General features: G+C 49.9%; 1 protein-coding gene across 1 annotated transcript in view; it reads right to left on the bottom strand.

The window, feature by feature from the left end:
- Positions 1-10: 10 nt before the first annotated feature.
- The window catches only part of VPS8 (VPS8 subunit of CORVET complex), a 63,925-nt gene continuing 51,340 nt past the window's right edge, over positions 11-12,595 (bottom strand). Inside the window, 5 exon segments of the mRNA XM_048954769.1 lie at positions 11-1,934; positions 2,625-2,705; positions 10,502-10,670; positions 11,527-11,696; positions 12,503-12,583. Of these exon segments, the coding sequence (XP_048810726.1) occupies positions 1,791-1,934; positions 2,625-2,705; positions 10,502-10,670; positions 11,527-11,696; positions 12,503-12,583 (645 nt within the window). The 3' untranslated portion in view covers positions 11-1,790.

Here is a 12,595-nt window from a genome sequence, read left to right on the forward strand (position 1 = left end):
GCATTATATATAAACTTACAACATTTATTCATATTTAATCTCTCACTTGTAATCTGAGTGGAGAGCTGCAGATGCTCACTGGTGTCTGAGCTTCCTGCCCAAGGGAGGCTCTTCCTGGAGCCACATCCCAGCAGCAGCAAGGCTGTTTCTGAGGCCAGGAGCTCCTTGCCCTCTGTAGGCACCAAGCACAGGCAGTGGCTCCAGGATCCTTGGTACTGAGCAGAGCACACCTCGCTCTGCAGGCAGGAGGGCACCTGTTGCGTGTGCGAGGAAATGGAGTTGGCCATTGGTGACCAAGGCTTCCCATAAGATCCTGTGGTCTCGCAGTTTCATATCACTGTCGTCAGGATACATTAACTGTAAGTAATTAGCAATATTCACAAGCTGTGAGTGTCTCCTACCCAGGATTTGTTCAGATGTCAAGCACAATAAGCTGCCTTTCTTCTGTAGTGAAGCACGAGAGGAGCAGCCTGGTGTGGGACAGGGCTACAGTTGTGGAGGTGTTCCAGCAGCCAGCATGGTGGCAGGGTTCTCACTGTGCTCCATCACACCCCAGTTCAGAAACACTCCACAGAAACGTGGTTTCTTTTGTTTGCACAAACACTGCGCGGTCGTGTTGTAAGAGATGCCCTGAGCCAGTAGCTCCACTCTGCCAGGGAGAGGCGTGTATATTTCTTCTTTAATAAAATACTCAACAGCTGAACTTCTCATTGTCCTAACTGTGCGTCTTCCATGCTGCAGTGAAACAGATTTCCAGCACAGGAGAGATTTGCTTACAGCTTCAGATGGCACGGCCCAGTGAGCGCTGTGCTGGGCAGAGAAAGGCAGTAAGCATGTGGGATGTGCCAAGCTCAGCCTCCCCTGTGTTTGTAAGTACTGGGGCTGGCGTGCAGCCTCACAGCCCTGCCCCCACTTACCTGTAGAAGAAAGCTGCCCCAGTCACTGGGGAAGACATTGCAAAACAGCTGCAGTGGGGTTCAGTCTCTTCTTCCAGGTAACACGGACATGGTGTGGCTAACATGAATGATGGGACAAGAGGGTTGCACCTCAGGTTGAGTATTAGGGACAATTTCTTCTCAGAAAGAGCAGTGGGGCACTGGCGCAGCTGCCCAGGGAGGTGGTGGGGTCACCATCCCTGGAGGTGTTCTGCAACCATGGAGATGTGACACTGAGGAACATAATCAGTGGACGTGGCGGTGTGGGTTGGACAGCTGGACAGGTGATTTTAGTGGTCTTTCCTAACCTCAGTGATTTGAATCCCTGATTCAAATGATTCCCCATGCACACAGCTCCACGCACCTAGTTTCAACCAAGGGCCTTTTTAATGGAGGTTTGTAGGAACACGCTGTACCTAGATCAGCTTCCTCACGTACAGATAGTTTTCTGCAACCTGCAGCCTTTTCCAGGTTTTCCCATTCTTTGCCCTCAAACTCCACAACTGCCATGAGGGACTGGGGCATGGCATCCACCTGCAAAACCAGCACAGCCCCTTGAAGCACGCAGACTCTGGGCATACTTCTCCTGTAGAGTGGAACTGGCAGTTATTTGGCAGTTACAGGTGCTGCTTCCAGATAAGTGCAGCAGCTGCAGTGCTTCAGTACCTTTGGCTTCACAGCACCCAGTCCCATTGCCCCTCAGCTGCCGTTCAGCCAGGAGCTCAGCCACTGCTGCAGATCTGTGAGCACCCAGCAAGGCCACGTAGCATGAATGGTTCTGGGAATGGCGGCGGAAGAAAAAGCCCAGTGTCGTCCTGGGAAAACATCCCAGCAGCAGGAGAGCAGGCAGCAGCGTTAATCATCTATCAGCGGTGGAGGGGCCAGGTGCAGCTGGAAGGTCTCATTGTGGAAGACGCTGCTGGCAGCAGAGTCCCCGTGGGAAACACTGAGCAGCCCATGCTTCTCCCCACCGCGGGACAGTTCAGTCAGGAGAGCTAACTGCAAGACAAAATCCAGATAGGTCACCTCCTGCGGCCAGGACAGACTGCCCAGAGGCACTAATGCAAGGTGCAGAGAGAGCTCACGTGGGGTCATAATCTCCCTGCTGCAATGAGGAAAGCCTTAACGCGTGAAGGAAGAGCTCCATGCTGCATGCAGCAACCCCACAGGACTCTGCAGCACAACAATCCTGAACTCAACAACTTCCCAGGTGTCTTGAGGTTGTTTTTAAATTCTATCATTGAAAAATAATCCCAGAGAGAGCTGAAAGTGCCAACTGGTGCAGCCAGAATGGGCAGAGGCACAAGGAGAAAGGAGGGGACAGAGGGAGGGTCACTGTCTTGGGACAAGCCCACGGGGGACTGCAGAGGGGCTCCTCTGCAAGCATGCCAGCCATGCTGCGTCTGGACAGAAGGCTATTTGCAAATGGAAAAGGAGCCTGAGAAATGCTGCACACCATACACACTTTTCAGGCCCAGCCTCAGGACTGGAGGCAGTCCCCCAGCGGTGGCAGCAGTGCGGATGTGCTGTGATGGGAAGCAGCCAGCTCTGTGCACGCTGCAGTGCCAGCACTGAATGAAATCCCACAGAAAAGCCAAAGCCCATGCTGCCAGCTCTAACATCTTGCCTGGCAGCTTGCATAGTGCCCTTCCCCAATTTGAAGCTGACAGGGTAACAGGCAGTACGTACCCGCGAGGTCCCACGGTTGAGTCGGCAGAGTTGGTCAAAGGCCTGGATTTGCTGAGGATCCAATGCAGACTCTGACCCTGTCTGATAAAGGGAACAAGGAGGTTACAAAAACAACCACATCCCACGAGAGTCCAGCCAGCAGCCAGGCAGGCTCACCGCAGTGGCACTGGAGTTGCTACACAGCTTCAGGTGAAGAGTAATGGAAATGCAAATAACAGGTGCCATAGTCTGCAGCCGAAGCATTAGCAATGCCTTTAAAAAGCATTATTTAAATATCCCAGGGAGGGATGACAAAGAATCACAGATTCTCCCAAGTTCGTCCCATTTTACCGCATCACGATGTTTCTATTTTGATTATTCCAAAAGCGTCATCAAGGAACTACAATGGGAGCCAGGGAGAGCAGCCTCCCTCGTGAGCAGCGATTTGGCATCTGTCGTCTTCGGGGATCTATTTTTAAGGGAACGTTCAAGATTCATTCTTAAATATTTTCTCCCAAACAAATTTCCCAAAGGCTATTAACCCAAAGTGCTGCGGTCCTACAAGTGACTGCTCACCGAAGCTGAATTTACCACCCCCTGGCTGTTGAGGCCCCTATAGCCACCAGGCCCTTCTCCCCAGCATTTCTCCTCTGGGGCAGATGCTGCAGCACCCAGCTGCTCGACGCTTCCTGTGCTCTGTGGTGTGTTTACAGAGCATGTTGCAAAGCTCAGTGAAGATGATTCCCAGTTACTGTGGACAAACTCTAAAAGCACAACACGCTAGAGGGCACACAGCCACCAGTCAGTGCCAGAACCATCCTTAACTTCTCTGGGTGACACATCCCTCCACCTCCTGCATTGCTGGTGTCTCAACGTCCCTCAATGTCAGCAGAACTCAGATTTGGGAATGCCTTATCCAGAGTGTGTGCTCACAGCCCAGAAGACCAACAGTACCCTGGGCTGCATCAACACAGGGATGGCAAGGAGGGGAGGTGATTGTCCCCCTCTGCTCTGCCCTTGCGAGGCCCCAGCTGCAGTACAGCATCCAGGCTTGGGGTCCCAGCACAGGAGGGATGTGGAGCTGTTGGATTGGGTCCAGAGGAGCATGATGAAGGTGCTCCAAGGGCTGGAGCACCTCTCCTATGAAGAAAGGCTGAGGGAGGTGGGGGTGTTTAGCTTGGAGAAAAGAAGGCTCTAGTGAGACCTCACTGTGGCTTTCCAGCACTTGAAGGGAGCTTATAAGCAGGAGGGAGACTGACATGTTGCAGTCTGATAGTAAGAGGACAAGGGGGAATAACTTTCAAAGAGGAGAAATGCAGGTTAGCTGTGAGGAGGAAATTCTTCTTTACTCACAGGGCTGTGAGGCCCTGGCACTGCTGCCCAGAGAAGTGTGGAGATGCTGGAGGTGCTCAGGGCCAGGCTGGATGGGGCCCTGGGCAGCCTGAGCTGATGAGGGGCAGCCAGCCCACGGCAGGGATTGCGACTGGGTGCTGTAAGGTCCCTTCCAACCCAGCCATTCTGTGATTCTATGATTCCTAAAGCCTGAATAGTTTTGTTACTCTTGAAGCCCTGTACATTTTGCCTTTGAGATGTTCATCAATCGGAGGAATGCCCCAGCTGCTGACACCAAGAGCACGTGCTCAGACTCATTTCCTCCTCCTGCAGGACACTGTTTATATTGCAAATAACAATCACCAGTCAAGGAGCTGAGTGTTCACAGTCCCTGTGCACATGGCATAACTCAAGAGCCTGTGACAGGGAGGGTCACATACCCACAGCTGACAGACTGTGCAGCAATTCCAAGGGACGTGTGGGTCATCCTCGCGTGGAGAAAAAAACACTAAAAAAATCAACAAAAGAAAGGGGAAAAGCTGCTCTCCACATTTGCTGTAGCCACAGGCATTCAAGGACAAGGAAAATGCAATATAATTGGCCTCTCCTCTCCTGTTATCTCTCTGCCACGCGCATGTAACCATCAATCAGACTGCTCTCCAGGCTGATGAGCTGAAATATTGCAGGCAATTCTTTTTGTTGCCATGGAAACTCCTGCTGTCAGGCCCCTTCCTTTTTTAGCCGTGTCACTAAAGGCATGTTTTCACTCAGGAGCTCTGCGGAGCCTCTCAGGGTCCAGCATCAGCACTCAGGCGTTAGGAGAACGCGTTCAGCTCCTCATCCCACCCTCAGCAAAACTCCAAGCTCCGGCAGCCACTGCTGCGGGATCAGTTGTGGACCCATCAGCACCTTGCAGCCATTTCCAGCCACGTCCTCACTACACCTCTGGGCGGTCTGACCCACAGCCAGTATGAGAAAATCATTAATGAGCTCCAGAAAACCCGAGGAAATCCCCTGGATAACAGAAGTGTGCCACTGCCGACCTCTGCAGACGTACAGCAGAGCAATGTGCCTGGAGCAGGACACAGCCCATCCATCCCTGCAGATGGGATACCCACTCCCCATTCTCTGCTCAGTGCAGCAGCAGCTCATACTCACACTGGGCACTGCTGGAACATTCCCTTCTGGACCACTGCTGCTGCTTTCAGCCAAAGGAGCCATAATGCTGTTTGGGGTTAATTAGATAAAAAACATGCATCCCAACACCAGCAACCTCACTGGATGCTATGACCCCCACAGATGGTATTTATTTGTCACAGAGCAAAGGAAGCATGGCAGCCCATGGATTAAATCACACACACGGTGTGCCAGGCCAGGCTGGAGCTCATCCCAGGTCTGTGCCTGAGCCCGAGGTTACAGAGGCACCAGTAGGAGACAAATACTTCATTTTCTAGGCATAAGCTGAGGAGGCTGATGAGCAGCATTCCACCACAGCTAAGGACAGAAGGCTGAGGGGCTGCAGTGCTCTCTCAGTGCCAGGACTGCAGGCAGAGAGAAGAAAGGTAAGGAGATGCAGAAGAAAGCAGTGTACGAGTTCACCGATCTCCTTCTGCCAGAAGCTTACTGATAATGCGAGCTGCTAAACTTTACCAAGAACCAAGCAGAAACTTCTGCTGCTTGCCCCCACCGCAGCTTCTGAGTCTTGTGCAGCATACTGTTGTTTAAGAACAACCCCAGTGCTAGAAGCCCAGTTGCATCTGCCCAGGCCTTCCTGTGCTCCATTCACAGACACAGCAAGAAAAAGGGCTGTTTTCACTGTGCGATGTGAGGATGAGCTCTGGGGAGGGAGATGGGTGTAGAGACTGCAGTTCTCTGTTTGAGGGATTCGTGGGGAGATGCTCACCTACTGCCTGCACCTCTGCAGGCTGCCCAGCCCAGCAGCCACCAACCTGGCTGATTCCCTCTCTTACCCTTCCCACCCAGGGACTGCAAACTGAATCCACACCACAGCTACTACTTATTTTGCTCCCTGCCTTCAAAGGGGACGTCAAGGGGAGGGAGAGCCCTACACATCCTTCCTGATCCTTTGCCTTCTGGTCATTTCTCAGCTTGAAGCAGGCACAAAGCACAGCAGGGACCAGCAGTCAGCTCCCAGCGGCAGCAACAGCGCACCCCAGGGCAGGGTTCCTGCAGTGCCATGGAGCTCCAAGCCATGCAGCATGCTGGCTTCCAGCCCCTGTGAGCAGATGGAAGTCACACAATTCCTTTCCTGCTCATTCTCCCAGGCAGATCCACAAAGACAGACTGAGAGCTGCAATTTCACACTGCGGACACGCAGCAATGTGTGCTGGTCCCTGGGAGAACAGACAGACCACTGTCAGGCAGTGCTACAATCCACAGCTATTGGCAGCAGGGACTGTGCAGTTTGTGACAATAGCAACAGGCTGCAGCAGCCCAGCAGCTGTCACTGCGTTTCTGTGTCTATTTCACAGACCCTCATAGATCCTAAATGTTTTGTTAAAACTGAGGGATTTTCATTCAACCACAGGAATGTAGTTTACCAGTGCTGTTTAATATCTTCATCAGTACCAACAACAGTGGGATCGCATGCATCCTCAGCAGTTGGTGGATGACACCAAGCTATGTGGTGCAGTCAGCACACCCAAGGGATGAGATGCCATTCAGAGAGAGCTGGGCAGGCTGAGCAGTGGGCCCAGGTGAACCTCATGAGGTTCAACAAACCCAAGTGCAAGGTCTGCACCTGCGTCACAGCAACCCTGCTATCGGTACAAGCTGGGGGATACGTAAGGACAGGGCACAGCCCCGCTGAAAAGGACCTGGGGATGCTGATGGATGGCAGCTGGACACGATCCAGCTCTCTTCTTGATGCTCATTAAAACTCTTGCACTCAGAATGGAGCTCACCAACTGCAGTAACTGCAGGGATCACAAGCGTTATCTGCCCTGCCATGACTTGACAGGATTAACCTCCTGCATAAAACATATCTGCTCTCTGCACAGCTCTAAACATGGTGCCCTCAGAAACGTTCTCAAACATGGAAGTACTACCGCATTTTGTAGTGTTTCAAGGTGGTTTTCTGCTGCATTTATAGAACCAAGAACCATTTATAGCCCAAGAATCAAGACTGTGCTCCTCTCCCTGATACATGTAGGTGAAAACAAACCATCTCACCACAACAATGCCATTCAGTTCTGAAGATTGATGACCAAGACACTAACACTACTACACTCACGTATGTAGGCAGATGCAGTGACTGCATTTACCTAACGTGCCTCAGTTAACATCAAGCACCACCAGCCCAAACTTAAAGCTGGAAAGAGATGACAGAAATTGACACACACAAAAACTCAATTTTTGTAAGGATGTGAGAGGAGGACAGGACAGATGCTCAGTGTGGACACTGAAGATTATCCTGGGGAAGACAACAAGGTCTCAGTGATAACAGTGCACAAACTTCCAGTAGGAAGATAAAGCAAAGAGCCCCTTTGGCCTCCTCTTGCTGCTGCCTGTACAGAGCCCGACGCCGTAACCCTGTGTTAGAGCAAGGCTCCTTTCAGCAAGTGTTCTCACCCACTTCAGCAATGTCAATGCTGGTCCATGGCACCTCTCCATCCCCTCCACTTCCAAGGCACTGCTCCAGAAGCCACACGTACAAAGCAGAGGCACAGAAAGCACTGTCTGCTGGGCTGTCATTTCACATCTAAATCTCAGCAGCATCGTAGAATTCAACCTGACAGTCTTTGTTTCAACAGAGCAGAACTGGTACTATGAAATGCACTCCAGATGCTCAGTGGCATTTCTTAGCATGAATTTATTCCTAATTCAAGGCTTGCTAAGAACATAAATATCTAAAGTGAGGATTTCACTGTGGAAAAGACAGCATTATATTTTACTGAGGGACAGACAACACTTTCAGTCTTCAAAGCAGCAGTCTCCCCATGGATCTGTATGCAGAACGTCCCAGAAGCTCCGAGCTGGCTGTGCAGGGTGTGGGGAAGGCAGGGCTTGGGTTGGGAGCTCCAAGAGTTAGCACAGCATCCTTCTGGGGTTCTCTGTTTATTAAAATTACTTGCAGAGATGCCAGATGCAGAAGTGAGGACAGTGTGAGCAGCACAGGGCTGGGCCTGCCTGATGGCAGCACAGAGCAGCCCTTCACTGGAGAACTGTGATGTGAAAAGGCCCAACAAACCCAGTGACAAAAGCAGCACTCAATCACTCAGTGTTTACAGCACCCTGAGCAGTGACTGTGCTCTCTTGGGCACTGACTGAGCACCACAGAGAGACCTGAATGTGGCTGGAGGTTGGGACCCTGACAGTCCCTTCCTTCAGTCCCTTTGCTTGTCTGCTCCTCCCATCTCGACACCCTGCATTGTATCCCCCAGGCCATGGAGGCACCTGGTGCACAGACCCACAGCATTCTGTACACATCAGTGCCACGTCAGGATGAGCGTGGGGACTGTGTGCAGCCCAGCTTTGCTGCTTCCATGCCCAGCTCTCTAAGAACCTCTGCTTGAATTCATGTGAGGCTGCATGTGCCCAAACCCCACAGCACTGCCTCCTGTATCCCAGGCTGCTCACCTCCTGCTTTTGGTCCTAGGAAAAGGCATCTTTTCCCCTCCTCCAGAACAACCAGATCTCCAATTCCCTGGCCAGATAGATCCTTACCTCAGGGTTCATTAAGACTATCAAAAGTTAAGCAAATGAACCTCCTGGAGAAGCAAGAGATTACAGCCTCACTCAGTCTAAACGCACGCCATTTTTTAAAGATCTGACTGCACAACACATGCAAACACAACAGTTAAGTATTGTAATTCAAACATGTAATGAACATCACAAACTTGAAAAGGATCTGGGACAGCAGGGGAGCAGGTGGGAGCCTGAAGCAGGGAGAGGGCTCTGAAGGGCCAGAGCCGAGATCTGCAGGGAGTCGGGCTGTCCCTGCCAAGAGCACATGGCCGAGCCAGCAGGGCAGCACCAGAACTCAGATCACCTGGCAGAGACATTACATTATTTGTGTAACCCTTTCCTTCCCCATCCAGTCTCTCCATATGGCTCCCATTAAGCCCTGAGTGCCCAGTCCCTCACTGCTGCAGACAGTTGCAGCAGCATCCTATAGTGCCCCAATCGCTCCCACACCATCTGGATCATTTTCCACTTCATTCTCTGCAAGGATGCCCAGACCAGTATTAAAGGGAGGACAGAAGGCTCGAGAGATAACCAAGCTGTGAGGGATTGCTATAAGATGCCAGACATTTCATTGATAAATGTGATTTTGGTATTGAATGTTGTCTTTAGCTTTTACAGTTAAACCTGGTGTGGCACACCCATTCACACACCTTCAGAGCAAAAGCTTAGAGGGTAAAACATGGAGATGCTGTGATTCTGCCCAAGTTCAGAGCGAGCACCTGGGTGCTGATTTACCCAAGCGTGGCATGCAGGCTCTTGTTCATCACTGGCAAATATGCATAGCTAACAGTGGTGACTCGATTAGAAAGTAGTGTTTTGTAACTGAGAATTTGCTCTATTAAATAGCGTTATTGTGCTCTTTGTATCTGATGTAGTTTCCATGGAAATAAATAGGAGGCATTACTTCTGGAGCGTGCTATGTACAATATCAGGAAAGCCCTTTTCCTGTCACTGTATAGGAAACTAACACAATTTGACTGCAAAGCTTGCATCATGTTCCACACATTGCTCAGAGATTACTTCACCCCTAAGCCTCCCTTCAAACAGGAAGCTTCACTTTTGGTTAATAGAGAAGCTGATGGGAGTTGACTAATGCTGTTAGCCATCTTCTGATCAGAACTGATTTGGCAGAAATTGAAATAATCTGTTATAAGAAAATAGAAGTACTTCTATAAGGATGTACTCCCAAATTGAATGAGCTCTCAGAAGTGGAAATGCATTGCTTTGCATGCCATCAGGGTGGTGACAAATGCCCAAAGCACTGAGAGGCATTTAGAAACAAACCCTCTCCAGTGACCTCTGGGACATGGGACAGCAGAGCTCAGTTCCCCCACTTCAGAATTCCTGAAGACATCCCAAAGATGGGATTTTGCTCAGTCCCCAACGTATTTTGCACAAATACAGCGACAGCAGTCCTGACTGCATGCAAGCTTCTTTAAACACTGTGCTGGCATCTCTTACCCAGAGCCAGACTGCCCAGTAGGGGGGCAGAGCAGAGGTTCTATGGCCCAGCCACGAGGAATGCACCAACTTCTACTACATGTTTTACATAAAACACAGCTAAATACAGTTGAAAAGGAACTGGCCTGCTGGCCCATCTCAGGCTCTCACAAATGAGTTTCTTCTGGCGGGTATCAGCTCTGCTCCACCCTGGCTAGCAGTTCTGGATGAACACGTTTCCATCTCTTGTATACCCACACCAAAACTAAATGACACCCATCAATGTGACATGTTACCTGCCAATGCTGTTGGACACTTACCAATCACAGGCTTGTCTGGAAGCAGAGTAAGACATATGAACAGAGCAATGCAGCACTTCTCTAAGTTAATGTGGAAAGCAACCACATGAGGAGCCTTACCTGTGCCAAGGAGGTTCCACTTCCTTTCTTCAGCTCTGAGAAGTTCTCGCTCAGTTTTCCACCCTTGCTGCTTGAGTTGCATTTATAGCACATCCACCGCATCACATCTTTGCTTACTGCCCCACACTCCTTACTGAGCAGGCACAGGGAATGGTATAAGTGGCCACAGCTGTGAAGGTGAGAAGGTAAATCTTTTGTGAAGTGCTTGAAAGCACGGTACTGCAGCCTGATGGCATTGTGCTTTGGAGAGGAAAGCTATGGCCAATGAAAACCAAGGCTGCTTACTGGTAACCTCATATCAGCAGTGTGCATGCTCACTTCATACCTGCACACTGCCCTGCAGGACCTCTAGACTCATAAAAACAGCAGCAGGTGCCCACTTGTTGATGCAGCTGCAGTTCTCAACACTAAGGTAACAGCCATCCTACATTTCACAGCCACCTGGCCACAGACAGGAATATCAGTGATGCCAGGCACAGTCAGGGATGCAATCGATCTGAGGTGTACAAATAAAACCACTGCTTGTGACCCAGTGGACACCTGTAGGCCCAGCCCTGCCCAGCACAAAGCACTTTATTTGAGATGGAACAAGCAGTACATCAGCTAGCAGCAAAACACTTCATTTTACACCCCTCCTTTTACTTGCTGCAGCCAGTTTCCAGACCATTTATGTTTTATGAAGCTCTCTGTAAAGTGTTCCTGCCGTAGTTCAGTAAGGGCACACAGGCAGTTATGGATATCGACTATGACTGTGCTGCCTGCATACAGCAGGGAATCACCTTCTGCTAATACAAGCACTGCCAGGTTAAATGACAGGGGAGTCCACAGCTTACTGCTCTCCCAAAACTGCAAGGGGATTCCTTTCAGCTGAGGCAGAGCTGGCTGCATGCAAGGAAGGCTGGCTGAGCAGTCTGACTGCCAGCCCATGTACAGTGCAGGGGATGTGCTCACAGGAATACTTCTGTGGTTTTATTTTTTAAGCTAATATCAACATCTCGCCCATGACTTTTATCCCTTCACTTTACCTGAAAACAATGATTTCATCAGCGCTTTCTTGCCTCCTTTTGTACTGCTGTAGACAAATGCAGCAGTAATCCTGCTTTGGGGTAAGCCCTCTAGTGACAGAAGCTCTTAGGTTACACAGGGACCAGTGGAGATCGTGGTTTAGAAGGTTTGTGGTCGTCTCTAAAAGAGTCTGCATGGAACACAACATATAGAGGTCATTTTCTCATCTCCTTAGAGCAGAAGTTCCATAGCCTTCAATTCTTCACAACGAGCAGCTTACCGGATTGCTAAGAACAAAACCAGCCACACAAATTGCTTCTCCTCACATGTTTTGCAGCTGCTGCCTTCAGAACACTTAGCCTTTTATCACATGTTAATGGAGACAATACCTCTTCACTCTTAAATGGATAGATAAGTGCTTCATTGATTTTCGTCCAAGAGAGTTAAAAGATGTGGGAGAACAGGCTCAGCTTGTCATCTTCCCTACCAGACTTCTCTTTTTCCTCTTTACCTGGTAAATCACTGCATAAATCCCTATTTTTTGTTAGAAACGCACAGATAAAAATCAAAGCAGAAAGCCAGTGCTGCCCAGGGCAGATCCCCCTGAAGAACACAACAGACCACCTCTCTTTATCTGCAGTTCCCTACAGTAAAGCTATTTCCCATCTTACAGACTAATTTAAAAGGCACTTTGAATCCCTAACTGCAGGATAAGCTGGAAATAACACAGGTGTTGGTGCTTCCAGTACATTTAACACAGAATTCAACTACAGAAATGTTCACATCACCACGGATCTGTCAGTCCCTTCATTTGCAACCTGTTTGTGAGCCACACAGACTCATTCCCCTTCCCCAGATCACACTAACACAAATCACTCGCATGGCCATTTACTTTGCTCTGCAGAGAAAAATAGCAAATGAGAGAGCAGTGAGCTGGATAGCTACAAGTAATCCCTGCACACAGCAGTGGATAGAGCAGAAACACATGCAACTTACTTGTTCATAGTTAAATGTGTCCAGCATTCCCAAGACGAGACCTTGAATTTCTCCAAGTTTCCCTTTTCCATAAACTGGATCCTGTGTGAAAAA

This window comes from Lagopus muta, chromosome 9 (assembly GCF_023343835.1).
Source record: "Lagopus muta isolate bLagMut1 chromosome 9, bLagMut1 primary, whole genome shotgun sequence".
Classification (NCBI taxonomy): Eukaryota; Metazoa; Chordata; class Aves; order Galliformes; family Phasianidae; genus Lagopus; species Lagopus muta.